Source organism: Eschrichtius robustus, chromosome 17 (assembly GCF_028021215.1).
Source record: "Eschrichtius robustus isolate mEscRob2 chromosome 17, mEscRob2.pri, whole genome shotgun sequence".
Lineage (NCBI taxonomy): Eukaryota > Metazoa > Chordata > Mammalia > Artiodactyla > Eschrichtiidae > Eschrichtius > Eschrichtius robustus.
Window position 1 is genome coordinate 47,154,703 of NC_090840.1, and position 27,252 is coordinate 47,181,954.

General features: G+C 37.5%; 1 protein-coding gene across 2 annotated transcripts in view; it reads left to right on the plus strand.

Moving 5' to 3' along the window:
* Positions 1 to 27,252, plus strand: part of CPQ (carboxypeptidase Q) — a 501,828-nt gene that overhangs the window by 107,203 nt on the left and 367,373 nt on the right. For both annotated transcript variants that reach the window (XR_011070696.1, XM_068525552.1), the window contains exon 2: positions 3,660 to 4,126. Coding sequence is in view for 1 of the 2 variants with exons in the window: in XM_068525552.1 (XP_068381653.1) it covers positions 3,694 to 4,126 (433 nt within the window). In the remaining variant the exon portion in view is untranslated. The remainder of the gene's footprint in view (positions 1 to 3,659; positions 4,127 to 27,252) is intronic.

Consider the following 27,252-nt stretch of genomic DNA (forward strand, 5'->3'; position numbering starts at 1 on the left):
TATGTTTTGTTTTTTTCTTGAGTGGAATTTGATATAGCAATATCTTGTTTCACTTTTATTACCTCCTCAAATATAGACTGTTAGTTATAATTATTATTTTCTACTATTTATTACTGAAAACATATCTTAGTTGGACTAATATACCTTTCTAAAAATAATAATAATAAAAAAAGGTTCTTGTAGTGCTCCATTGGAGAGATATATCATTATGCATTCTAGCCAAGAATTACATAGGTAATTTTGAGATTATATTCCAGAGAAAACTAGGTTTAGAGTCAACTAACATGTATTTAGTGTTTACTTGTGTCACGTGTTCTAGGTGATTTCTCATGTAATGCATTGTTTTGTGCCTTTGATCTCAGTAAACTCTATACTCAGGGAAAAACTGATCCATTGAAAGGTAACAAACCATCACCTTTTAAATTAACCTACTTTTAAAAATAAGCACTTATTGCATTTGTGGGATTTGAAGAAACAGTGTAGTTAAGATACTCAGAACAACACTCGCAGATACCGAATTCTGTTTTAAAGTAATTATATCATTTTTTAGTGTCAAAATTACTTTAACTGACCATGTTAAGAAGCATTAAATGTTATTATCAAAATGATGTGTTACGTGTTAATTCAATAGACATATACGCAAAAAGATGTAAAGATGATAGACTCAGGCACTGTTATTTTCTGGACATATCTTTTAACCAGGATGTGACGTACAGATGATGTTCTAGTGGTGCTCTGAGGGATACCATTCACTCTTTTCTGCCTGCAGAGCCATTTCTTGAGCCTGTCCTGAGATGTTATGTCTTCTCTATAGCTTTTCATGATCCCCTTTGTTCTTCTCTTTGTTCCGATGCTACTCTGTATACATATATTTTATTCTAGGTATTCGCTTCTCAGACTGCATTTGGGTATCCTTCATTGAATTTCTATTATATGTAAATGCATATAGTTTCCTAGAAGAAAACTATTCTTAATCCTTTAGAAAGTATATGCTAGCTGGTCCACTTACCTGGTTAATTGTAGTTGCTGGTTTGTCTGCTGCCTGGGAATCACAACGCAGGCCTTGATTAACTTTCTACGAAACAAGGATATGGACTAGGGATCCCTAAGCTCTCCTGTATCTCTACAATGTTGTCATAATATGATTCTAATCCATCACTAGAAATGTATTATGAAATCGTTGATTAATGTTTGCAGAAGACTTAGAGAACTTTTAATGAGAAGTAGATACTTGTGTTTAGTGTCAATTAATAGATGGCTTATTAACCTTTTTTTCTTTTTTTGCCCCAAGAACATTTTCGCAAATATATTTGAAAAATGTACTTTCAAGAATAAATGGCAATCTGGTGAAATATTTTGATTGCTTAATAAAATTTAGCTTTTAAAACAAGCATCAGTATAGTGACTGTAGAAACGAAAAATCTATGCATTGACCCTTGAACAAGGAGGGGTATTGGTTCCAGGATCCTCTGTGGATGCTGAAGTCCCATAGTCAGCGCTCCATATCCGGTTCTGCATCCACGGATTCAGCCAACCTCGGATCTTGTAGTACTGTAGTATTTATGGGAAAAAAACCTGTGTAGAAGTGGACCTGGGAAGTTCAGACCTGTGTCACTCAAGGGTCAACTGTAGTTATAATAAAAAAGAAAGCAGCAGCAATGTATAGTTTTTATAGTTTTTCAAAATACTTTAAATATGATCGCAAGTTTTAAATTCCTACAGCTTCTTTGTGAAAGAGGCAAGATAAGTACTCTTATACTCTACGGAGGTGAGACCTAGAGAGATTAACTGCTTATTCATTCCTTCTTAAAAAGGTATAGAGTGCCTATATATGGGTACAATGATGAATAATTTACCCTATTTGACTTTGAGAGCAGGAGAGACAGATTTATAAACAAATATATCTGTTGATAATATAGTTAATTATGGTAGAAACACAGAAAATGGTGCACGTACCTCTGGGGTATTGTTTGGTGAGGCTTCACAGAAGAGGTGATTTTTAATGCATTCTCATTATAGACGTTTGCCAGGGTGAAGAGAAGGGCCTTGCAATAAAAGGGAATGAACATATGTAGAGACCCAGAGTTATAAAAGGGCCTGGGTATTTGAAGAATAGGGTCCAGTTCAGTGCAGCTAGAACATTACTGTCCAATATAAATATAAATATTATATAAGTTAAAAATTTCTAATAGCTATATTAAAAAGTAAAAAGAAATAGGTGAGATTAATAATAATGTATTTTATTTAATCCAATATATCTGAAATATTTGTGTTTTTTTATACTTAAGTATGAAGTAGTTGATTTTAAAGATCAAATCAGGTGTATATTTTACATGTATAAAACATCTCAATTTGGACTAGCCACATTTCAAGTGCTATGTGTGTGTGCCTGTGAGAGAGAGAGAAAGGGAGAGAGAGGGAGAGAGAGAAGAAATGAGAATGAGAATGAAAATGTGTTCACTCTAGACGGGCAGGTGGAGAGATGAGGTTGAAGTGGCTGTTGGAACCACATTTTGAAAGGCCTTGTATGCTGCCTGAATTTGGAGTTTATACTTATAATATAGTAGTTTATGACCGTGCTTCTCAAATTATCTGTGGTGAAGGACCAGATTTTTAAACTTAGAATTTGTTGCAGACTGATACTTTTGAAAAATATAATAGTGAAGTAGAAAAGTAAAATGAAGCATCAGTTTTTAGTCATTAGATTTGACAAATGTATAGTTGTTCTATCAGTTATCTATAAAGGTGTCTAAGCCAGTGCTATTCAACAGAACTTTCTATATGATAGAAATGTTCTTTCTGTGCTGCCCAATACAACAGCCACTAGCTCATGTGGCTATTGAGCATTTGAAATGCAGTTAGTATGGCTGAGAAGCTGATTATTTAATTTAATTGTAATAACCACATTGGACTGTTGGCTACTGTGTTGCACATTACTGAATATGTTTACTCTTAATCTTTGTGTTTGTCTTTCGTAGACTAGTGAAAAACAATCGTGGACTGGCATGGGTCCACAAACATACTTTTAGCACTGTTTACAACGTGGTCTCTAGAGCTGGAAAGCCTTTGTGTGTCTTTGGCAAGTTACTTAATCTCTTGCTACCCCAGGATCCTCAGTTCTAAAATGAAGGCAATAATAAGAAACTGTTTCATAGAACTGTTGTGAGGATTGAATGTGGAAGGGGTGGGGTTAGGGAGAGCATCAAGAAGAGATGACGTCTCTGAAAGGGCCTCGAAGGATAAGTTCAATAGGCAAACAGGAGAGAGCATATCAGGTAGAGGGAACTCTGAAACACATTTGGATCATACTGTGTTTACAAGAAGGGGTAGCAGATAACACTGCCCTAGCCCTATCACTGCTACGTCTATTTCTTCCTCTCTTTAGTAGTTATCTTCTTATTTTAATCTTTTATCATATTTTAAACTGATTGCTAGGTAACATGTGATTTTGTGGTTTTAATACATGCTACCTTGTCAATAAGGCCAATCATTGCCTCTTTTTTTCTTCATTCCTGGGAGTTATGGTGCCTGAATTTGATGGTAGAAATTGGGCAGCAGTTGAGAAGGGAAGGGGAATTCTGTTTGAAAAGCAGTCCCTGGGTTACGGGCAGATGGCTGTGAGATTCTTTTCCCTTAACACATATTTCTTACTTACCTAGATTATTTTAGGAAGAAAACAGACTGGGAAAAAAAATGAAGTTCCATGTCTTCGTATTTGTTGGTGTTATTCACCTTTTATCCCTGAACTCTGGGAAAGCTGTATATGGGAATGGCATCTCTCAGAGGACTTTTCAAGAAATAAAAGAAGAAATAGCCTGCTATGGAGATGTTGCTAAAGCAATCATCAACCTTGCTGTTTATGGTAAAGCCCAGAACAGATCCTATGAGCGACTGGCACTTCTGGTTGATACTGTTGGACCCAGACTCAGTGGTTCCAAGAGCCTAGAAAAAGCCATACAAATCATGCACCAAAACCTGCAGGAAGATGGGCTGGAGAATGTCCACCTGGAGCCTGTCAAAATACCCCACTGGGAAAGGGGAGAAGAATCTGCTGTGATGCTGGAGCCGAGAATTCACAAGATGGCAGTTTTGGGTCTTGGCGGCAGCATTGGGACGCCCCCAGAAGGTATTATTTGCCTTTTCAAGTCAATTTGCTGTGTTCTTTATTAAAACTAATGCCATGTGACATAACTGATTATAGTGTGCATGATTCATATTATAATTGGGTGATAAAAAGGAAGATATAATCATTTTGCATTCCATTGGCTTGAGTTCTTTACTCTTATACTCCTTTTTTCTTCCTTTTTTTCCTCTCTTTCTTTTCTGAAAGTGTCACTTTTTAAAATGAAGCATCTACAGCTATTGGTCCATGATACTTATGAACTGTATCACTTAATAATTTCTATCTAGTATAACATTAGTATCATTCTGTAGAGAATTGAGATAACCTGAGGTCTCTAATGCAAGGGGTTGTCTAGGGTGGAGTTCTATCTTTACTTATCAGCACTCTGGCTCAGCCTCATCAGACAATATAAATGCTTAGATCAGGGATATAAAACCAGTCAGCAGTGAGCTATCAGTTGGTATTGGACTATTCATGGACTATGCATGTATTCACGGACTATATTCCTATGGCAAAGGAACTACAGTTGGTCCTTGAACAACATGAGAGTTGGGGCACCAACCCTCCATGCAGTTGAAAATCTGTGTATAACTTACAGTCAGCCCTCCATATATACTGTTTGCTTCTTCTGTATCTGTGAGTTTCTGCATCTGCATATTCACTAGCCGTAGGTCATGTAGTACTGTTGTATTTACTGTTGAAAAAAAATCCACGTATAAGTGGACCTGTGCAGTTAAAACCTGCGTTGTTCAAGGGTCAACTTTAGTTTATAAAAAAAAGCTAGTTGAGCTTCTCTAAAAAGTTTATAGAAACTTTTGGCCTTCTCTAATGCCAAGAGAAACACCCAGTAGAGAAGCAGATGGTCAGCTTTTTAAAAACATCTTTATTGAGATATTGGGACTTCTCTGGGGGTCCAGTGGTTAAGACTCTGCCCTTCCACTGCAGGGGGTACGGAAGAGTTCAATCCCTGGTCAGGGAACTAAGATCCCGCATGCCTCGTGGCCCAGCCAAAAAACCCCAAAAATCAAAGAGCAAACCACTTTATTGAGATATAATTCACATACCATAATATTCACCCATTTGAAACGTGCACGTCAGTGGTTTTTAATATATTCACAGAATTGTGCAACCACCACCACTATCTAATCAGACAACATTTCATCACCCCCAAAAGAAACTTTATATTCATTAGCAGTCATGCTCCATCCCTTTCCTACCACCCTCCTAAGCCCTAGGTAGCCACTAATTTGCTTTCTGTCTTTACGGATTTGCCTATTCTGGATATTTCACATGAATGAAATAATACACTATATTTTCTTTGGTGACTGGCTTCTTTCATGTAGCATGTGTTCCAGATTTATCCATGTTGTAGCATGTATCAGTGCTTAATTCATTTTTATTGTTGAATAATTTCCCATTTTACAGATATACCGTATTTTATTTATTCATTGATCAGTTGATGAACATTTGTTTTTTTTTCCCACCTTTTGGCTGTTATGAATAATGCTGCTATAAACATTCATGCATGAGTCTTTGTATGTACATGTATTTTCATTTCTCTTGGGTATATACCAAGGAGTGGAATTGCTTGGTTATATAATAACTCCATGTTTAACTTTCAGAGGAACTGCCAAACTGTTTTCCAAAGTGACTGCACCATTATACATTTTCACTGATGTTTTCTAATTTTTACACATACTTGTCAACACTTGTTATCTGTCTTTTTGGTTACAGCTGCCTTAGTGGGTACGACGTGATATTCATTGTGGTTTTTATTTGCACTTCTCTAATGACTAATGATGTTGAGCATCCTTCCATGTTCTTATTTGTCATTTGTGTATCTTTTTCAGAGAAATGTATACTCAAATCCTTTGGCCAGTTTTTAATTGTGCTATTTGAATTTTTATCATTGAATTGTAAAAGCTCTTCATTATTCTGGTTGCAAGTCTCTTATCAGTGTGATTTACTAAGGTTCTTTCCCATTCTATGGATTTTTTTTTTAAAACTTTCTCGATGGTAGTATTTGCTGCAGAAACGTCTTTAATTTTGATTTAGCGCAATTTATCTAATTTTTTTTCTGTTGCTTGTGCTTTTGGTGTTATATCTAAGAAACCATTGCCTAAACCAAGGTCACAAAGATTTATTCCTAAGAGTTTTATTTATTCTTCTAAGAGTTTTATAATTTTAGCTCTTACATTTAGGTCTGTGAGTTAATTTTAGGTGTGAGGTAGGAATCCAACTTTTTTCTTTTGCTGTGGTCATTCAGTTGTCTCAGCATCATTTGTTGAAAACACTATTCTTTCCCCATTGAACTGGATGTATTTCATTAATTGATTTTCAGATGTTAAACCAACCTTGCATTCCTGGGATAAATCCCATTTGGTTATGGTGTATAATCTTTTTTTATATGTTACTGAATTCAGTTTACTAGTATTTTGTTGAGCAGTTTTACATGTATATTCATAAGGGATGTTGGCCTGTAGTTTTATTTTCTTTGTGTGATGTCTTTGTCTGGTTTGGTGTCAGGGTAATTCTGGCCTCAAAGAATAAGTTGAAAAGTATTATGTTGTCTTCTGTTTTTCAGAAGAGTTTGTGAAAGATTGGTATTAATTCTTTAAGTTTTTGGTAGCATTCACTAGTGAAGCCATCTGGTTCTGGGATTTTCTTTGTGGGAAGATTGTTAATTATTACTTCAATATTTTTCCTTGGTATAGGTCTATTCAGATTTTCTATTTCTTTTTGAGTCAGTTTTAGTAGTTTGTGTCTTTCTAGGAATTTATTAATTTTATATAAATTATGTAATTTTTTTTGGCATACAGTTATTTATAGTATTCACTTACAATTATTTTTTTTTTGTGAGGGTAAGGATTCAAATTATTGTTTGGTGTCATTTGCTTTCTGCCTGAAGAACTCTGTTTAGTTTCTTTGTTTGTTTTTCAAAGCCTGTCCGCTAGCAGAGAATTCTCTAAGCTTTCATCCATATTTAGTTCTTTATTTAATCTTCATTTTTGGAACACAGTTTTACTGGATATAAGATTCTTGATTCACAGCTTTTTACTTCCAACACATTGAATTTGTCATTCCATTGCCCTCTGGCTTCCATTGTTTCTGATGAGAAGTTAGCTGTTAATATTATTGGAATTCCCCTGTACAGGCATACCTTGGAGATATTTTGTTTGGTTCCAGACCACTGTAATACAGTGAATATTGCAGTAAAGCGAGTCACATGAATTTTTTGGTTTCCTAGTGCTTATAGAAGTTATGTTTTCACTATACCGTAGTCTATTAAGTGTGTAATAGCAGTATGTCTAAAACAATGTACATACCTTAATTAAAAAATAATGCTGTTGGGAAAATGGCACCAATAGACTTTCTCAACACAGGGTTGCCACAACCTTCAATTTGTAAAAAACACAATATCTGCAAAGCACAATAAAATGAGGTATGCTCCTTGTGACAAGTCATTTTGCTCTTACTGATTTCAAGATTTTTATCTTTATTTTTCGTTTTCAACATTTTAATGTTGACATATGTAGGTGGGAATTTCTTTGCTTTTATCTTGCTTAGAGGTTGTTGAGCTTCACGTATAGATTAATGTTTTTCATCAATTCGGGAGGCTTTCAGCTTTTTTTTACTATGAATATATTTTCTATCCCTTTTTTGTTCTCTTTTCCTTCTGGTACTTCCATTATGAGTATGTTGGTGCACTTAAGGTTGTCCCACGTTTCTCGGAGGCTCTGCTCATTTTTCTCCACTTTTTTTCTCTCTGTTCTTCAGATTGCATAATCTGTATCAATCTATCTATTAAGCCTAGCTTAATAATATTTTCCCCTGTGTCAGAATAGCTTATTTTTCAGCCAGTATTTGGTTAGAGGTTGTGCTTAAGCCTCTTGTGCCAGTGAGGCTTCTGCCCTTTGTTGATGGATCTGTGTGCAGCTTGGAAAATGTTTTCAATCTGACCCATGTCCGGTTTTTGATTGTTCCTAAGTAGGACCATGTGGATAGCTTTCCCAACCCCCAGGGTTTATTGTGATCCAAGGAGGGTTTTCCTTTGTCGCTTTTTCCTCCCTGGTTCTTTTTGTTAAACTTCTGATTGTTCTGCCATTTTGCTTGTTGTTAGCAGTATCATGAAGCTACCAGTACCCCCTAACTTGTTCTCTACCAAGCTCTCCATCGTTTCCAACAACACCCTTAGGCATGGAATTCTCTATGTTCTGTTCCAAATAAAGTCACTACCCTGGTTAAGAATTGCAAAGCTCTTCATCCTCCTGGGTTGCCTCTTCCCTGGGAGTTCCCAGGAGCTAGGCATAGTGGTAGTGGCCTGCTTCCCCAGAGTGATATCCCTGGCAGGTGCTAGAAGGGGATGGTGGTAGCTACTGGTCTTTTCAGCTTGCCTCTCCCAGCATGGGACCTCTGCCTATGAATGAGCTAAGATAGCAGTGATCAGGGTCCCAGTTTTCTCATGGCTATACTTGGGGTAGGGCTTCTACCATACAAGTAGGGGCTGGGTAGAGGAATAGGGACCTAGTCCTCTTGGAGTGGAGTGGCCATAATAGAGTTTCTATAACATGCAGTTGGGGATGGGAGAAGGAAGCAGGTTATGGCCAAATGCTACAGACTCTCATTATTCTAACTTAGATTTAGTATATTTTCTTGAATGAATGTTTCTCCACTTGCTGTATGCCCTTAGGACAATTTTGAGAGACTGTAAGTGATTTTTAAAAAATATTTTTTCCCAGTTAAATGTTTTGTAGGGAGGAAGATCTGACAAGTTTCTCACTGTACCATTATGGAAGTACCACTGGGATGGCTAGTTTTGGTCTCTCTGAGGCTGTGTGAATAGGTGGTAGAGTCCTCTAAGGTGTTAGGGACCCCTCAGCTTGGGTTCTATATTGTCAACCAGGAGTTTGTTTAATTGCCTTCTGTTGTCACTAATCTGTGTTAGACACCAGCATATATACATATTTATTTCCTTTTTAGCCCTCCTAACTATCAGTATCTTTAAAGGTCTAGGGGTTTTTGTTTGTTTGTTTTGTTTTGGTTTGATTTTAACAAATGAGAAAACCAGACTACAAGAGATTAGGTAATTTGCCCAGGGTTACACAACTAGTGAGAGACCAAGTTCAGGTATGAACAACTGTCAAACTCCAGACTTTGTGCTTTTAGTCATTAGACTACATTGCCTCACATACAGATATTTTAATGTTATTTTCATTTATAAGATTTCCGTTTTTATCCATTTGACTGAAGCAGATCTGTCTCAAAAATTGCTGGCACTTATACTGCAGATTATACTGGTATCTGTACCTTTGGACATTTTTTCTCATTTTCCTTTCTTTCGTATCCTCATTTCTTGTTTCTGTAACTGGGCCTGCTCTTCCCTGGCTATCTGCCTGGGAAAGCTGAGCCAAGTTACTGATTGCTCCTGGGCCCTTCAAAACCCAGGGGAAGTGAATTTTACTCACTGGAATCTATTGTGGTGTCCCAGAACTCACTCTCACCCCATTCTTCATTCCATGGAGCTCAAGGTAGATAAACAGTTGTCTGGCAACTGGGCTATTTTAAGCTCTAAGGAGACTGGAGAGTGAGGCTGGACCAGGTGTGGAAAACTTCCCAGAGGAGATAGGGTAGAGTCTGCATAAAGGGACCTCTAGGTTACAGGTGCAGACCTCATCTCCCGGGAAACCCATGTCATATCCTTGGGTTTAGCCACCTACTAGTTGTGTGACTCTGGCCCAGTTATTTAATCTCTGTGGGCCTTAATTTTGTCACCTATAAAATGAGAGGTGGCTGACACATGAATCCGTAACATCCTTCTAGGTTAGAAAGGCTGTGGTTTTTCTGAGAATCCACAAGGGATCAGTGAAGACGATCACAAGATCACAAGAGCAGTATTCTCCTCGGCATGTGCTGTGGGGCAGATTCCTTTTGTAACCAGAGCGAATGGTTTTCAACTTTCCAATCCGACACTTGAGTATTACAGTGTGTATTAGTTTGTGTGCCCGGGTTAGGGCTCCGTGAGCTCTCTGTGGAGAGCTGGGAGAAGACTTCCTACTTGCACTTCCAAGAACTACTGGATGTCCTGCAAGCCCCACAAATTCAGCATCCTGTCTGTGTTTCTCAGCTTCATTAGTGACATTGCCAACCGCCCAGGTGCTCAGGCTCAGAGCCTCAAAATTCTGCTAGTGCCTGATATGGTATCTTGCTTTCATGTTTTTGTCCCCTGTCAGGAATGCCCTTACTTAAGGATTCAGCTTGAATGTCTCCTCTTCTATGGAGACTTTTCCTATGCTTGCTCATCCCCAAGGAGGTATTGACAACTTCCTCCTTTCTGCTTTTCTTGTACCCTATACTTGCTTACGTCATAAGCATTTCTCTACAGATAATAGGCCTCTTAGAATCAGAGAGCCCAGTTTCAGTGGTTCTCAACTGGGGATAATTTTGCTCCCTAGAGGAAATTTGGCAATGTCTGGACACATTTCTGATGGTCATGACTGAGAGGGGGTGCTACTTGCCTTTAGTGGGTGGAGGTCAGGAATATTGCTAAACATCCCACAGTGTACAGAACAGCCCTCCCCTTCCCCCACCTCAAATAATTATCCATTCTAAAATGTCAGTAGTGCTGAAGTTGAGAAACTCTGCCCTAGCTCTTAACATAATATTTCATACACAGAAAAGTGTTGAGAAATATTCGTTGAATGATTGAGTCTTTCCATTTATCTCACTCCAACATTCAGTTGGTCGCCAAGACTTAAATGTCAAATGACTCCATTTTTCTATTCTCACTCTCACATCAGAGTTCAGGACCTAACATCTCCTGCCTACAGCGTTAGAGTCGCTTCCTAACTGATCCTCCTGACTCCGGTCTCATTTTAATCAATTTCCATACTGCTGCTTCAATTGTCATTGTAAAATGTGGATCTCATTATGTCACTCCCTTACTTAAAGTCTTTTCACTGTTCAGGGTATAGTTCAAATTCTTATGACCTTTAAAAAAGTGACCCCAGGCTCTGCTTCTAGGCTTATGTCTAGTTCCTGCCTAGCCACACACCTTGGTCCTAGCTGCTCTTGCCTGAACATGTTCATACTTCCTTGACTTAAAAACTGCTTCCTGGAGCTCTGCTAACCCAACCCTAATCCCAACCCAACCTAACCCTTCTCTACTTGGAAAATCCCTGCTCATTTTTAAAGACTCTTTTAAAGTGGATCTTTTCTCTAAAGTCTTTCTTGAACCTAAACCTAAATAAATGTAGTTGTTCTTTCATCTCCATTCTCATAGCACTTTGTTTGCCTATATTATACAATGATCACAATTTACTGTAGTTGATTGTTCACATGGTTATCTCTTCTGCGAAACTGTGACCTCCTCCGGGGTAAAAGCCACATCTTATTTATCTTTGTATCTCATTTAGTGCTATACCTAGTAATGTAATACAAATGCATATTAATAGCTATTGACCTGACGGGTAGATTTGTGATAAATATCACACATTTGAAAAGGATATTTAAAAACTTAATTAAAAAACCCACAAGACTTATTCATACTCAAGCTTCCTTTAGCCCCTATGTGATTTCCATAGGTCCTTATGTCCCTGTCATATCCAAATAACAATAAGTTTTGGTTTGCATCTGAAGTGAAGGCACATAGGAAAGAGGAGGATAAATGAACATCAGTCAGATCACAGTGAGGTTGTTTACCAGTCAATTCTTTCTGAAAACTTCAGCAACATGGATCAGAAAGCTACAGCTTAAGCTTATTCCAAAATCTCACTGTATTAATCATATGGAAACCTAAAATAGCCTTCCTGCATACTCCCAGCACATCCACCAAACGAAGACATTCTACAGCCGATACTTTGATCCATTTCTTAGTGAGATGCTAACTAATTTACGCCCAAGGTCCCATCATCAGATAGTTAGTTATTTGTACCTGTCCTCTTTTCCTCCTTTGGTCTCATCAGGAAAACAGCATTTTCACTGTTGTTGTTTTTTTTCAGGGCTTAATCTTTGTCTGATATCTAATTGCAGTATGAGCAGAAGTGCTCTTAGGAGCCTATATCCACAGATGATACTTAGAATTTGGAGGTGTGGGATCAGCTGAAGGATCTGATTCCAAAGTGTCACAGGTTGCAAATTCCCTCTCTCAGCATCAAATCAGGATTGGAAATGAGGAGGAAGGGGGCAAAGGAACTCATTTATCGAGAGCCTGTCTATTATACGCTAGTGATTGTGCAGATTCTTTTACTTACATTGTCTTTTGGGATAGGTGTTGTTCACACTTGACAGATGGCAGGCTCTGGGAGGTTTAGCACTTTGTCCGAGGTAACACAGCATATAATATGTGGCAGAGTCATGTCCTAAGTCATACCTTCCCAATGGCCTTCTTTTTCACCCAGCCTCATGGTGGATCTTTCTGCCCACATCTTGCAGGTATATCTATTTTCCTCTTGGCTGTTTCCTCAAGAATAGGGCCACCACATCTGTCTCCTGTGTGCCTTTACACTCTCACACAAACACAACTTAAAAAGCACAAACCACAAGACGAAGAAGACATTACCAAATTTGATTGCACCAGAATTAAGAATTTCTGTTCAATGAAGGATACCGTGCACAAAGCTGTTAGGCAGATGGAAAAATGGGAGAAGATACTAACACTGTCTAAAATCATTATGAGATTAATATGTAGGCTATGAATTAGTGGAAATCAAAAGAAAAAGGCAGTAACCCTAATAGAAAAATGGATAAAGGCTCTGAATAAGCAGTTTAAGGAAGAGGAAGCCTGAATGCTAACAAGTGTATAAAGAGATCTTAACTCATTAGAAATCAGAACAATGCAAGTTTTAAAAATGAGATCATTTTACAGCAGAGATATAAAATGCATTGGTAGTGCTGCGGTGATATAGGAACCCTTCCTTATACATTTATTGGTGGGCATGAAGCATGGTGCCACAATTCTGGAGAGCAAACTGATAATATTTAGCCCACTTAAATATATTTTCATACCCAATGAACAAATAATTCACTTCCTTAGTATATTTCCCAAAGAAATTGTCACAGAGGTCCCTAAGGGTACATAACAAGGATGATTATTATGGCCTAATTTTTTGGGGTAGTGTCCATCTGGAGGTCCATCACTGGGAGAGTAGACATGTAAAATGTGGTAGATGCTCCTCAGGGTATGTTATACAGAAGTTGGAAGCAGCAAACTAATATATATAGCAAACGAATATATATATATATATATATGTGTATATACATATATATATATATATATATATATATGTATATACACATATATCTCAATGTGGATGTATCTTACATGTATAAAGCTGGGTAATAAAAGTAAAAAATAGAGTGACATACATAATACAGTTGCATACATATACATACAATTTTTGCATGCACTCAGAATTATAGTTCACATTTTACAAGAAGACATATAAGCAAAAAATATCTTAGAATGGTTGCCTACCCAGGACATGGGTTGGGGGTAGGAATGAAGATGGGGATAAAAGAGAATAAATAAATTAAAAACAAGAAAATAAAACAAGATACTTGCCTTGAATAGGCCAATGAAGATGGTATGCTGTGAACTAAGGAGTATAATTAGCCCAGCGCTTTGTATCTGATATTAAAAACAGAAATCCACTTGTCAGTCCATGAGTCATGAGGGTAAGGTAGGTATTTGGGTAATTTGTCATATTCTCCAAGAGGAAAGGAAACCACTTCTCTTTTACTTTTTAAACATTATCCAGTTACCTCTTCGTCCATAATCTTATGATAATCACTTCGATTTATGCTTATGCAATGTAAAATCTTTACTTTTTACTTATATGTTCTTAGTTTTCATGTAATATATATCTTTGTCATTTTTATCCTCTAACTTTCAAAGCTCTGGAAGCAGGGATGATGTCTCTTTTCATTTGCTTTGTGTAGCCTTCAGTATAGTAAGACCTTTAGATCACATTAGTTTAATTTTTTGGAAAATCTTCTAGGAAGAGGTTTTCTTTTTAAATCTAAAAGTATGGATAATGTTCCCTGGAGACTTGATGATGAAATAATGTAGGTTGATAGTACCCAGGTATCCTTTCTAAAAAACACCTTTCTCCAGCTCACATTTCATCCCTTCCTTTCCTTTAGCAAATCTCTGACTCCTTTTTACTAATGGAAAATATCATGGTTTAATAACTGTAGGTTTTTGATAACTGATGTTGTGGGTGAATCTAAGAAATGTGTTCAATAATCAAAAGACTACAATTAGTATTGAACTTCATCATGCAGAACTAGGAAATTTAGATATTTCTTCTCAATAGTTGTGAATCTGTGTCTCTTTATTTCTCTTTCTCTTTGTATCTCTGTTATTTGCTCTGTCTCTCTGTGTGTTTCTTTCTCTGTACCTCTCTGTACTAACCATCTCTGCCCTTCTCTGTTACTCTCTTTATTTCTCTCTTATTCTTTTTTTGTTTTGGACTCTGTCTTTTCATTTTGTCTTTTCGTTTCCTACTTCCTAGTTTCTGGTTCATTGCCTCACCAACAGTCCAAGGCTGATGTCTCTGCAGCTATGTCAGGTTATTGCTCTAGATTTAACTGGAACGTCTATCTTTTTCTTAGTCTGTAAAAGTCCTCTTTGACAGCCTCATTGTATTCTTAGAATTACAGTCACTTGAAGCAAGTTGGTGAGCACATGTTTTGTACTCTTATAACAGTAAAGAAAAAATTTGTGATGCATTTCACATTGAAAGTGATTTCCTAACAATCAGTGCGATTTTCATGGTTGTTGGAAAAATGCATCAATAATATCAGTTAGCTGAAGGCACTTTGATTTCTCCAGGAGCAGTCAATAGACCAAGGCTTGTAGGACTCCTTACATTCTTGATTTTCTTTGTCTGAAAACATTGCATGTGAATTTTCCAGGAAGTTTCAGAACTTTATATCATCAAATTGAAACATTTTCCTGAAGAAATATTAAGACTTGTCCTCTTTAGAAGTAGATGGCTTAAAGGTTTTAGATCAACTACTGGTAAATCATTGGGTCCTCAAGGCCTGATTGACAAAGTGGCTGATAAATAAACCCCTGGGACCAGATGACATCCACCTAGTATTTCTGAAGCAAGTTGAGGGTGAAACTGTCAAAACTTGATTAAATTGCAGTTAATCCCTGTTAGTTGCCACTGAGCCCAAGACTTATCAGCTTTGTGACCACCTTGCTTAGGAATTCTTCCAAGAAGACCTTGAGAAGTACATTTTGTTGGTGATCATAACTTCTTTATTTCATCCTTGTATATGACAAGGTAATGTGTAGGGCACTTATGAAAGGTGCATATAGATGACAGAAGGTGATGTCTGAATAATGGTGGAAACCTAAGATAGGACCAGATCAGATTTATAACCAGTGGGAACTGGTATACACTTATAAATAGGGGAATTTTTGGATGAACATTTTTCAGAAGACATTCTCTTGGCTCTGTGACAAATAGATGGAAAGGAGAAAGATCACAGGGACTTCAGACTTGAGGGACTAATAGTTTGGACTAATGGCCTCAGAAATGGAGACAAGAATTTTTTTTTTTTTTTTTGCCATGCCGTGTGTCTTGTAGGATCTTAGTTCCCTGACCAGGGATTGAACCCAGGCCCCCACAGTGAAAGTGCTGAGTCCTAACAACTGGACTGCCAGAAAATTCCCCCATGAATATTAGTAAATAAAGATCAATGAATGCCTTTTAGATATGAGAGATCAGGAATGGGAGGAATCAAAGATTACAGAGCTTTCAAGTCTGAGTTAGTAGAAAAACCATAGTGATATCACAGAGAGAAAGAGGAGGGCTGGGGAAGGAAGTTGGCTGAAGACAGTGGATAATAGGGTTACTTTTTAATACACTGACCTTTTGAGGTTGATTCCATAGAAGGCATTCATGTCCTCTTATAGAACGTCCCCAGATGCCACAAAATGTTAACAATGGACCAGGGTGGTCACTAATTCCACCCTCGTGACATTTCTTATTTTCTTTCGTTAAATTCTATATACAAACGATTGAATTCTCCGTTGATACTGCCATAACAGTGATTCATGTTTACTTATCTGTCAAATCAATGTATTGTGAGCTTGATTCAGAAAAGAGCTGCCTATAATCTCTGTCTCTCTAGCCCCTAAGGTATAGCACTTCTCACATGGCAGGTGCTCAGTAATTGGTTATTGCATTGGCACCCACTGTATGCCCAGCCCAGGGTTAGGTGGCGATGATACCCAGATGAGTCAAACAAGGAGAAAAGCACTGGTGTAAATAAGATGGGAACATAGAGAAGATGGAGATTAGTTGCATGTGTGGGTTGAACAAGCCTTCAGAGGGACATGACATTGAAGGATGAAGGATTCATTCGGGCTAAGAAGCAAGAAAACATATTCTTAGGACGGGAAAGAAGAGCAGAGGCATGAGGGTGTAAAAGTGTCCAATGAATTTACTGTATGACCGGAGGGGTATGTTTACAGAGAGAAGAAATAAGTGGGTGGTGATAGGACTGGAAAGCTACAAAGGTAGACTGAAGAAAACCTTGCTAAGGTCATCTTATGTATTCTTACCGTTCTTAGGACAGAAATGATTTCTAGGGTGAGGAAAGAAGGGAAGGGAGATTAGATGGTAGCCTAAATTGGTATCTCTTAGTCAAACATAAAGAACTAGCTGTAAAGAGTTTTGAGTTTTAATCTTTGCTACTATATCATGTGACCGGGACAAAGTTAAAAAAAATTCTCTGAACGATTTGGGGTGAGTTTCTTTGGTTATAAATATTACTAGTAGTTGCATAATTTGTATTTGATATGAGAATTCCTGAGTTTTTTTAGTAGGATATCTAGTTTTTTTGGTTTTCAAAAATCTGCTGAACCAAACAATAGCTTATACTCTCTTGATCATACAGGATCAATGAAATAATTTCCAGTCTCACCTTCACAGGCAACTGTTAATCTCATTGTTTACTAAATAAAGTTCGCTTCCTCCTTTACGTTGCCATTTTGTCATATATCTCTGTCAGTCTTACTATGATCTAAATGACTTTAAAGCTAATATGGCTTTTAGTAAAAGAATGCTTTGCAAAGTGTGTGTTTTTATTCAGACTGCCATATTGTGCTGCCTTACCTTTCAAGCGGATTTTCTCTACTTAATTTGGGGGAAATTACCACAAAACATTCAGGGCCTTGTTTTCTGAGAAGGCTGCTGGCTGTCTCTCTCAGTTCATGGAACAGGACATTTGCCGTCAGACTGCATTTATGCATTATTTTCATCCTGAAGAGCATTTACTAAGCACTCATTTGTGGGTACCACAGGTGATACACTGGTCTGAACAAAAACTAAATAGCTAATGATGTGCAATCAGGAAGTGTAAGTTCCATATGGTCTTTTAAAACAGTATTTTCCTGATTTTAAAAGTAATGCATTTCTTTTCAAATGTAGAAATTTGAAAAATAAAGAAAAGCACAAGTAGGAATATAAAATAACATGAAATCCTATTGCCCAAAAGTAAGAGCTAAGAACATTTTGGTCTGTATACATACTCTATTTTTTTTTTCATTTGAATGTTAATATGTGTTTACAGTACATTGTGAACATTTCTCCTCGTTTTAATGTCTGTATAGTATAATTGTTCAGAACCTGGCTTTGAGGTTGTCTCGTGATTCGATTGCTAATTGGCAACATGACCTTTATCAAATTATTTAACCTTCCAAAGGCTCTGTTGTGTTTTCTGCAAAATAGTGTTCACCTCATAGGGTTAGAGTGAGGGTAAAATGAGACAATGCATTTAGAGCATTCAGTGCCTGGCACATAGCATTTTATTATCTGAGTCCTTCATTATTGGATATTTCAGTTGTTTGTAATGTTTATTTCTGTATGTAGTATTTGCTAAGCTACATGACACAATTGTGTTACCAGATTCCTTCTGTGCAGTTATTGATTTGTGTGTCTAGTTCAATTACAAAAAAGAACTGCTGAGCCAGACTCAAGCCCCATTGTAGGTTGTCCCTTGTGGGAGTTTTTCCATGGATTTCTGACACTTGGGACTTCTCTTAGGTGTCCCCCTCATATGGCTTTGGTCACATCACATGACCTCACTTGGTTGGCATGGGGTTTATTTCTGTAGCGATGTTACTCTCTCTCATGCCCTCCACAATAGGGCTTGGTAGGAATGAAACCTGGCTGGATGGGGCTGGTAGCAGAGATGCACTCGGCCTTCCGCATGGGTCTAGAGGCTGGATCTGAGTCACGGCTGGCAATGGGGCCAGTCGTAGGATTTTGAGTGGCCACCAGAGCCCTTGTAAACAGGGTACTGAAGTCTGAGGATGGAACAAAGTTGGGATTTAGGGAGTGGGGTCAGATGTTACCAGCATGAGGTAGGATGGACAAGGGGATGAAGCTAGCATAGCTTTAATGAATTTTGCTTCTGTTTTAGCTGGAGATATTGGCTCAGCAGTGTGTTTGTCTTCTTGTATCTTGGTGGTGTCTTAGAGCCTCACTCTATTCCTCCCCCATTTCCAACTTATATACTTATTGAACGTATAATAAAAATGAGATAATATTTAAGTTTAACAAAATTTTAAAAGTTTGACTCTAGCAAAATGCTCTGGGGCAGCGGAAACTCCAAGTGCTACCAGAGTATGAGTTGCTACTTGAGAACTGCTATGCAAATGAGCAAATCCTGATTCTAGACACACACCCTAAAGAAACTCTCGCACAGTACTTAAGGAGACCTGTACAAGAATGTTTATTGCATTGCTGCTTGTAATAATAAGGAATTATTATTACAGGGGAGTGGGTAAATAAATTGGAGTAGATTTAGACAGTGGAGTACTAGAAAGCAGTTCAAACGGATGAACTAGAGTTACATGTATCAGCCTGAATCAACACTGAATGTTAAAAAGTGAGTTGATGAATTATAGGTATGTATCATACAATTTATAGGAAGGTAGTTAAACACACAAATAATTCTATATTTAAACGTTTATATATAGTGAAGGTTTAAACAAATGTATAGTTTGAACACCACATTTAGATAATAAGCGTTATCTCTGTAGAAAAAAAGTGAATGAGATGGAGATAAAACATTGCAGATTTGTATTCTATGGATATTTATTTAAGGAGAAAAAAGAACTGAAATAAAGATCACAAAATATTAAGATGCAAATATTTTTTATATGATTAACATATTTCATGATTTACTAAAACGGGGGAGGGGGGCAGAGGAAATTAACATATGACCACAATAAAGAGAAATTCCAGCAACACAAGGGAAAGTCTTTATTGAACCCCTGATCTCTGGTTTCTGTTCCCTTTACTAGAGAAAACCACTTAGCTGTTGCCCATGAATCCTTCTTATGACAATCTGTGATATAGAAGCATATTGTGTATTCATTCCCTTTCTACCTGCACAGTTAATGATCTTTGCTCTTTTCACTGAACTGTATATATCTTGGAGATCATTCATCCTATACTTTCTGACAATTTCTTCTCGAGAAACTTGTGCTTCATGAAGGTAGGTACAACCATAGTTTCTTTTTTTTAATTGAAGTATAGTTGATGTATAATATTATATGTTACAGGTGTACAATACAGTGAATCACAAATTTTAAAGTTTACACTCCATTTATAGTTATTATAAAATATTGGCTATATTCCTCATGTTGTACAATATATCCTTGTAGCTTATTTTATACATGGTAGTTTGTATCTCTTAATCCCCTACCCCTATATTGCCCCTCCTCCCTTCCCTCTCCCCACCGGTAACCACTAGTTTGTTCTCTATATCTGTGAGTCTGCTTCTTTCTCGTTATATTCACTAGTTTGTTGTATTTTTTAGATTCCACATATAAGTGATACCATAAAATATTTGTCTTTCTCTGTCTGACTTATTTCATTTATAGCATAATGCCCTCCAAGTCCACCCATGTTGCCGCAAATGGCAAAATTTCATTCTTTTTTATGGTTAAGTAGTATCCCACTGTATGTATATACCACAACCATAGTTTCTTTAAAGTTCAAGTTTGGAATCATTGATCTAGAATACACAGGATCAGTTTTAGATACTAAATTGTAAAGACAGTTTGTGCTCAGACCCAGACCAACCGTGAGAACAAAGTATATTTATATTCACATTTGAAAGTTTCTTTTCCCAGTTTAGTTTGTCAAACAGTTGAATGTATTAAGCTTGGGACCACAGACAATGGCAAGGTGAACATATGTGAGGGATTCACATCCCTCAAGGAAAAGTGCACTTTTTATGGCCTTTGACAAAGTTGGGGTTTGGTACTGTTGTTAATTTTTCAAGTCACTCTACCGAGACCATGACCGCATCTTGGCGTTGCTGTTGAATCCAGATAATGTTAATTTTGCCCTCATTTGTATTCTGTTCAGTTTTACCAAACTGTTTATTAGTTAGTGATTTTTAGGAAGATTGGTAAGATTGTAACAATATAATTCTATTTTAAGAAAATGGGGGGAAAATGCCTTTTAAATTACCTATGTCTTTTTTTGAGCTAAAGAAAGAAAAATAAAATTATGAACAGTGAAGTGGGTCTTGGTAGCTGAGCTGTAGCTGCCAGGTGTCTGGCCTGGCTTTGGGAGAGTTTGTTGTGGGATCGCAATGAGCTTGGACACACACAGCATGGAAAGTCCCTGATCCTTGTCATCACATAGCTTGGCTTAAAGCCCTCTCCTCTCAAACGTGGAGACTTCTAGCATTTCTGATATTGTTTTCTATTCCTGTCCCCCATTAGAGAGAGAAATCCAATGTAGAGTTGAATTTGGGAACTTCAAAAGACAAACTTCTCATGCAAGCCTGTGGGAGGAAAGGCATCCTCTTTATTTAATTATAGTTCAAATATCCCCTAAACCCACCTGTTTACTCCTTTGGGTGCCTATAAGATGTGGAAAGGACAGGAGCTTAGATGATCTAGGTGGGAGCTTGTTGTCCTTATGCTTTTCCAGGGTCTCATGATGGTCAAGATTCTTAACTTCTTTTTTTTTTTTAATTAATTAATTTATTTATTTTGGTTGCGCTGGGTCTTCGTTGCTGCATGCGGGTTTTCTTTAGTTGCATCGAGTGGGGGCTACTCTTTGTTGGGTGCATGGGTTTCAGTAGTTGTGGCACGCGGGCTCAGTAGTTATGGCGCACGGGCTTAGTTGCTCCGCGACATGTGGGATCTTTCCGGACCAGGGCTCGAACCCATGTCCCCTGCGTTGGCAGGCAGATTCTTAACCACTGCGCCACCAGGGAAGCCCAAGATTCTTAACTTCTTTGAGCCTCAGTTTCCTCATCTTCACATGGGGCCCATAGAACCTACTTCAGAAGTGATATTTAAAATATCTGGGACTTCCCTTGTGGCACAGTGGTTAAGAATCCACCTGCCAATGCAGGGTACAGGGGTTCGAGCCCTGGTCCGGGAAGAACCCACATGCCGCGGAGCAACTATAAGCCCGTGCGCCACAACTACTGAGCCTGCGCTCTAGAGCCCGTGAGCCACAACTACTGAGCCCACTGGCCACCACTACTGAAGCCTGCGTGCCTAGAGTCCGTGCTCCGCAACAAGAGAAGCCACGACAATGAGAAGCCCGCGCACCACAACAAAGAGTAGCCCCTGCTCGCCGCAACTAGAGAAAGCCCACATGCAGCAACAAAGACCCAATGCAGCCAATAAATAAATAAATAAATTTATTAAAAAAAAATAAAATAAAATATCTGGCAGCCAGTGTGGCCTGGCTGTGTAGGCCTATCAGACAGATGCCATATACATCTGGTAAGATTGTCTCTGACACTTACCAGCTGAATATCAACCAGGACTATTTTACAGAGCAGCTGTAAGGGTAAAATAGGATCATCCATGTGAATGTACTTTGAAAACTGCAAGTAATAAATCTGTGCTATTAATGCAGAATACATGCATTGGGCAGGACATTTGAGAAGTGCTTTGGGCTGTTTAACCAAAAGATTCTTTAATGAGAATAAATAGTTATTGGCTCCCCGTTTCACTTAGTTAAAAAGCAGTTTCCTATAAAGTTAAACATATGCTTATTATACAACCCAGCAATTCCATTCCTAGGCATTTACCCAAGAGAAATGAAAACATAGGCCCACACAAAGGTTTGTCTGTGAATATTCATCTCAGTTGTATCCATAACAGGTAAAAACTTGCAGTGGCTCACGTGTTCGTCACTGGGTGAACTGAGTAAACACACTGTGGTGCTTCCTTACAGTGGAGCAGTACAAAGGGAGGGTGATGAGTGGACAGCACAACACAGATAAATCACAAAAGCTTTATGCTAAGCGAAGGAAGACAACACAGAACATTACATACCCTATGATTCCATTTGTATAAAATCCTATAAAAGGCAAAAGGTTAGTGACAGAAAGATCAGTGGTGGCCAGGGGCCAAGGATGGGAGAAGGAATGGGAGGCACGAGGGAACTTTCTGTAGTGATGAAAATAATCTATATCTTAATTGTGGTGGTGGTTACATAACTATATATTTGTTAAAACTCATTGAATTACATACTGAAAATTGGCCCATTTTGTTGTATGTAAATTATACCTCAGCAAAAATGTTGATTAAAAATTGAAGTAGTTAAAAAGTTTGCTCATGAAAAAATAGAAAATGTAGTGTTGAAAGAGAAAGGAGGAACATTCTATTACAAATCAAAATATATCCCCTTTATAGTTTATATATTTCCATTTCAGCCTTTCAGTAATACATTTTCTAGCCTCATCTCTTGCGTTGAGCGTTAGTCTCTAGTAATACCAAACTTGCTGTGAAGTCTTCCATACACAAGGTATTGTTTCTCTCTTCTGCTGTCATTTGCTTATGCTGAACACTTGGCTGGAATAGTAAGACTATTGTAAGAGTCTGTAAGACTTTCCTCTCGTGTCCTCCCCTGGGGCTCCTACTTCCGCTCTCCCTCACCCGGCTAACTCCTATCTACCCTTGAAGATTCAGTTTGAAACTCACCTTCTTCAGCAGGCTTTCCTTGATTTTTCCTTACCCCTAAATATTGGGACACCTTGGGGTATCGCCGTCTAACGTTAGCTTTGTCATAACATTTGCCAGATTACACTATAATTAGCTCTTTATGAACTTGACTTCCCTAAAACATGGTACTCTTCTAGAGGTTGGGTACCGTATCTTAGGTGCTTTTACCCCCAGGGCCCAGCATGTTGCTGATGGTCGGTAAACGAGAATGAATGAATGAATGAATGGAAGTATGTCAGGGAAGTGTGGTCAGGCAGTGTGAGACTGTGAAAAGATCGGAAAAGAAGAAAGATCTAGTTCAAACCCAATCTCTCAGTGGTTAGAAGAACTTTGGACAAGTTGTTTAATGTGTCAGCCTTAGCTTTCTGGTACAGAAAATGAGGGAAATAATCCTATCTCCTGAGTAGGATTGCTGAGAGACATGAATAAGAGGATGTATGTGAAAGTACTCTACAGAGTGACACAGTTTGCACACATGAGTTATTTTATTTCATTGGAAGAGCATCATATCTCAGCTCTGGGATATAGTGATGCAAAACCAAATCAAATAGGTAAAGTCTGTTCACCTTCAATGGTTTAAGCTTGGGCTCACTCAGCATCACATTGATTTTTTTACCTGACTCCTTGTGGCATTAGTTAGAACTTCCTCTGCTTGTCAGAGACATCTATAGTCTTGTCAAATCCATTTGCTCTGTTATTTCACACTGAAGCAATTGCCAACCAGTCTGTAAAATTTTTTGAAGACAGGGCTCTTGTTTTATTTATCTTTGGGTCCTCTACAATGCTTAATAGAAAGCAGTGCACCCAGAAATGTTAAAATGACAAACCAAGTAGAGCTTACCATAGAAGTCTAGAGAAATATTATCCAGTTTTCTTTAAGAACGTTAGATTTCAAAATAAAGTTGTAATTATATCTCATTTTTAGTCGTTTAATTAATTTTGCGTTACCACAGAAACCATCCAAGTTTAAGCTAATAAAAATCCCCTGGATCTTTGGATGCCTACTGATGTCTTCATTTGGAACTTTGTAACACTAATGAATTTCACTGTGTCTAAGATCCATTTCCAAAAAGTTTTGAAATCTGAACTACAGTATGTTATCTGTGTGGCATTCTTTCTAGCATTTCATAGACATTTTTATTTGAAAAAATAATATTTTTACCTTGATTATAGAAAGAATGGGGACTATGCCTTATTTGTAGGTAATAGATCAAGCATTAGGCCCTTGACCTACTCTAATTGGATAGATACATCATTTTTAGTTTTTACTAACCTTATTGATATTGCTCTGGAACAAAATGGGAGAAAACCTAATTAGATGTATACATTTTGAGGTATATTAAGAATTCATCAGAATAATATTTTAGATAATATGACTGTTTTCAGACACAGAATTAAAATAAATGAAATTGACAAAATGTGAGAGATGCTGAAATATTTTACTGGTAAAGTATGTTATACAGATACTTAAATTTATGAGATAGAATTATAATAGAAAGCAAAAAATTCTCTGTATTATTGTCATTTTTATTTTATTTTATTTTCCAAAGGAATCTTGTTCTGTAAGAAAATCTTTATTTTTTTTTTAACATCTTTATTGGAATATAATTGCTTTAAAATGTTGTGTTAATTTCTGCTGTATAACAAAGTGAATCAGTTATATGTATACATATATCCCCATAACCCCTCCCTCTTGCATCTCCCTCCCACCCTCCCTTCCCCACCCCTCTGGGTGGTCACAAAGCACTGAGCTGATCTCCCTGTGCAATGCTGCTGCTTCCCACTAGCTATCTATTTTACATTTGGTAGTGTATATATGTCCATGCCACTCTCTCACTTTGTCCCAGCTTACCCTTCCTCCTCCCCATGTCCTCAAGTCCATTCTCTACATCTGCATTTTTATTCCTGTCCTGCCACTAGGTTCATGAGAACCATTTTTTTTTTTTAAGATTCCATATATATGTGTTAGCATTACGGTATTTGTTTTTCTCCTTCTGACTTCACTCTGTATGACAGACTATAGGTCCATCCACCTCACTACAAATAACTCAATTTTGTTTCTTTTTATGGCTGAGTAATATTCCATTGTATATATGTGCCACATCTTCTTTATCCATTCATCTGTTGATGGACACTTAGGTTGATTCCATGTCCTGGCTATTGTAAATAGTGCTGCAATGAACAGTGTGGTACATGTCTCTTTTTGAATTATGGTTTTCTCAGGGTATATGCACAGTAGTGGGATCGCTGGGTCATATGGAAGTTCTATTTTTAGTTTTTTAAGGAACCTCCATACAGTTCTCCATAGTGGCTGTATTAATTTACATTCCCACCAGCAGTGCAAGAGGGTTCCCCTTTCTCCACACCCAGCATTTATTGTTTGTAGATATTTTGATGATGGCCATTCTGACCGGTGTGAGGTGATACCTCATTGTAGTTTTGATTTGCATTTCTCTAATGATTAATGATGCTGAGCATTCTTTCATGTGTTTGTTGGCAATCTGTATATCTTCTTTGGAGAAATGTCTATTTAGGTCTTTGCCCATTTTTGGATTCGGTTGTTTGTGTTTTTGATGTTGAGCTGCATGAGCTGCTTGTATATTTTGGAGATTAATCCTTTGTCAGTTGCTTCATTTGCAAATATTTTCTCCCATTCTGAGGGTTGTCTTTTCATCTTGTTTACGGTTTCCTTTGCTGTGCAAAAGCTTTTAAGTTTCATTAGCTCCCATTTGTTTATTTTTGTTTTTATTTCCATTTCTCTATGAGGTGGGTCAAAAAGGGTCTTCCGGTGATTTATGTCATAGAGTGTTCTGCCTATGTTTTCCTCTAAGAGTTTTATAGTGTCTGGCGTTACATTTAGGTCTTTAATCCATTTTGAGTTTACTTTTGTGTATGGTGTCAGGAAGTGTTCTAATTTCATTCTTTTACATGTAGCTGTCCAGTTTTCCCAGCACCACTTATTGAAGAGGCTGTCTTTTCTCCATTGTATATTCTGGCCTCCTTTATCAAAGATAAGGTGACCATATGTGCGTGGGTTTATCTCTGGGCTTTCTATCCTGTTCCATTGATCTATATTTCTGTTTTTGTGCCATTACCATACTGCCTTGATTACTGTAGCTTTGTAGTATAGTCTGAAGTCCAGGAGCCTGATTCCTGCAGCTCTGTTTTTCTTTCTCAAGATTGCTTTGGCTATTCAGGGTCTTTTGTGTTTCCATACAAATTGTGAAATTTTTTGTTCTAGTTCTGTGAAAAATGCCAGTGGTAGTTTGATAGGGATTGCATTGAATCTGTAGATTGCTTTGGGTAGTATAGTCATTTTCCCAACGTTGATTCTTCCAATCCAGGAACATGGTATATCTCTCCATCTGTTTGTATCGTCTTTAATTTCTTTCATCACCTTTCTGCATACAGGTCTTTTGTCTCCTTAGGTAGTTTTATTCCTAGGTATTTTATTCTTTTTGTTGCTTTGGTAAATGGGAGTGTTTCCTTAATTTCTCTTTCAGAGTTTTTGGTGGTAGTGTATAGGAATGCAAGAGATTTCTGTGCATTAATTTTGTATCCTGCTACTTTACCAAATTCACTGATTAGCTCTAGTAGTTTTCTGGTAGCATCTTTAGGATTCTCTATGTATAGTATCATGTCATCTGCAAACAGTGACAGCTTTACTTTTTCTTTTCTAATTTGGATTCCTTTTTTTTTCTTTTGCTTCTCTGATTGCCATGGCTAAAACTTCCAAAACTATGTTGAAAAATACTGGTGAGAGTGGGCAACCTTGTCTTGTTCCTGATCTCAGAGGAAATGGATTCAGTTTTTCACCATTGAGAACGATGTTGGCTGTGGGTTTGTCATATATGGCCTTTATTATATTGAGGTAAGTTCCCTCTAGGCCTACTTTCTGGAGGGTTTTAATCATAAACGGCTGTTGCATTTTGTCGAAAGCTTTTTCTGCATCTTTTGAGATTATCATATGGTTTTTTTCCTTCAGTTTGTTAATATGGTATATCACATTGATTGATTTGCATATATTGAAGAATCTTTGCATTCCTGGGATAAACCCCACTTGCTCATGGTGTATGATCCTTTACTGTGCTGTTGGATTCTTTTTGTTAGTATTTTGTTGAGG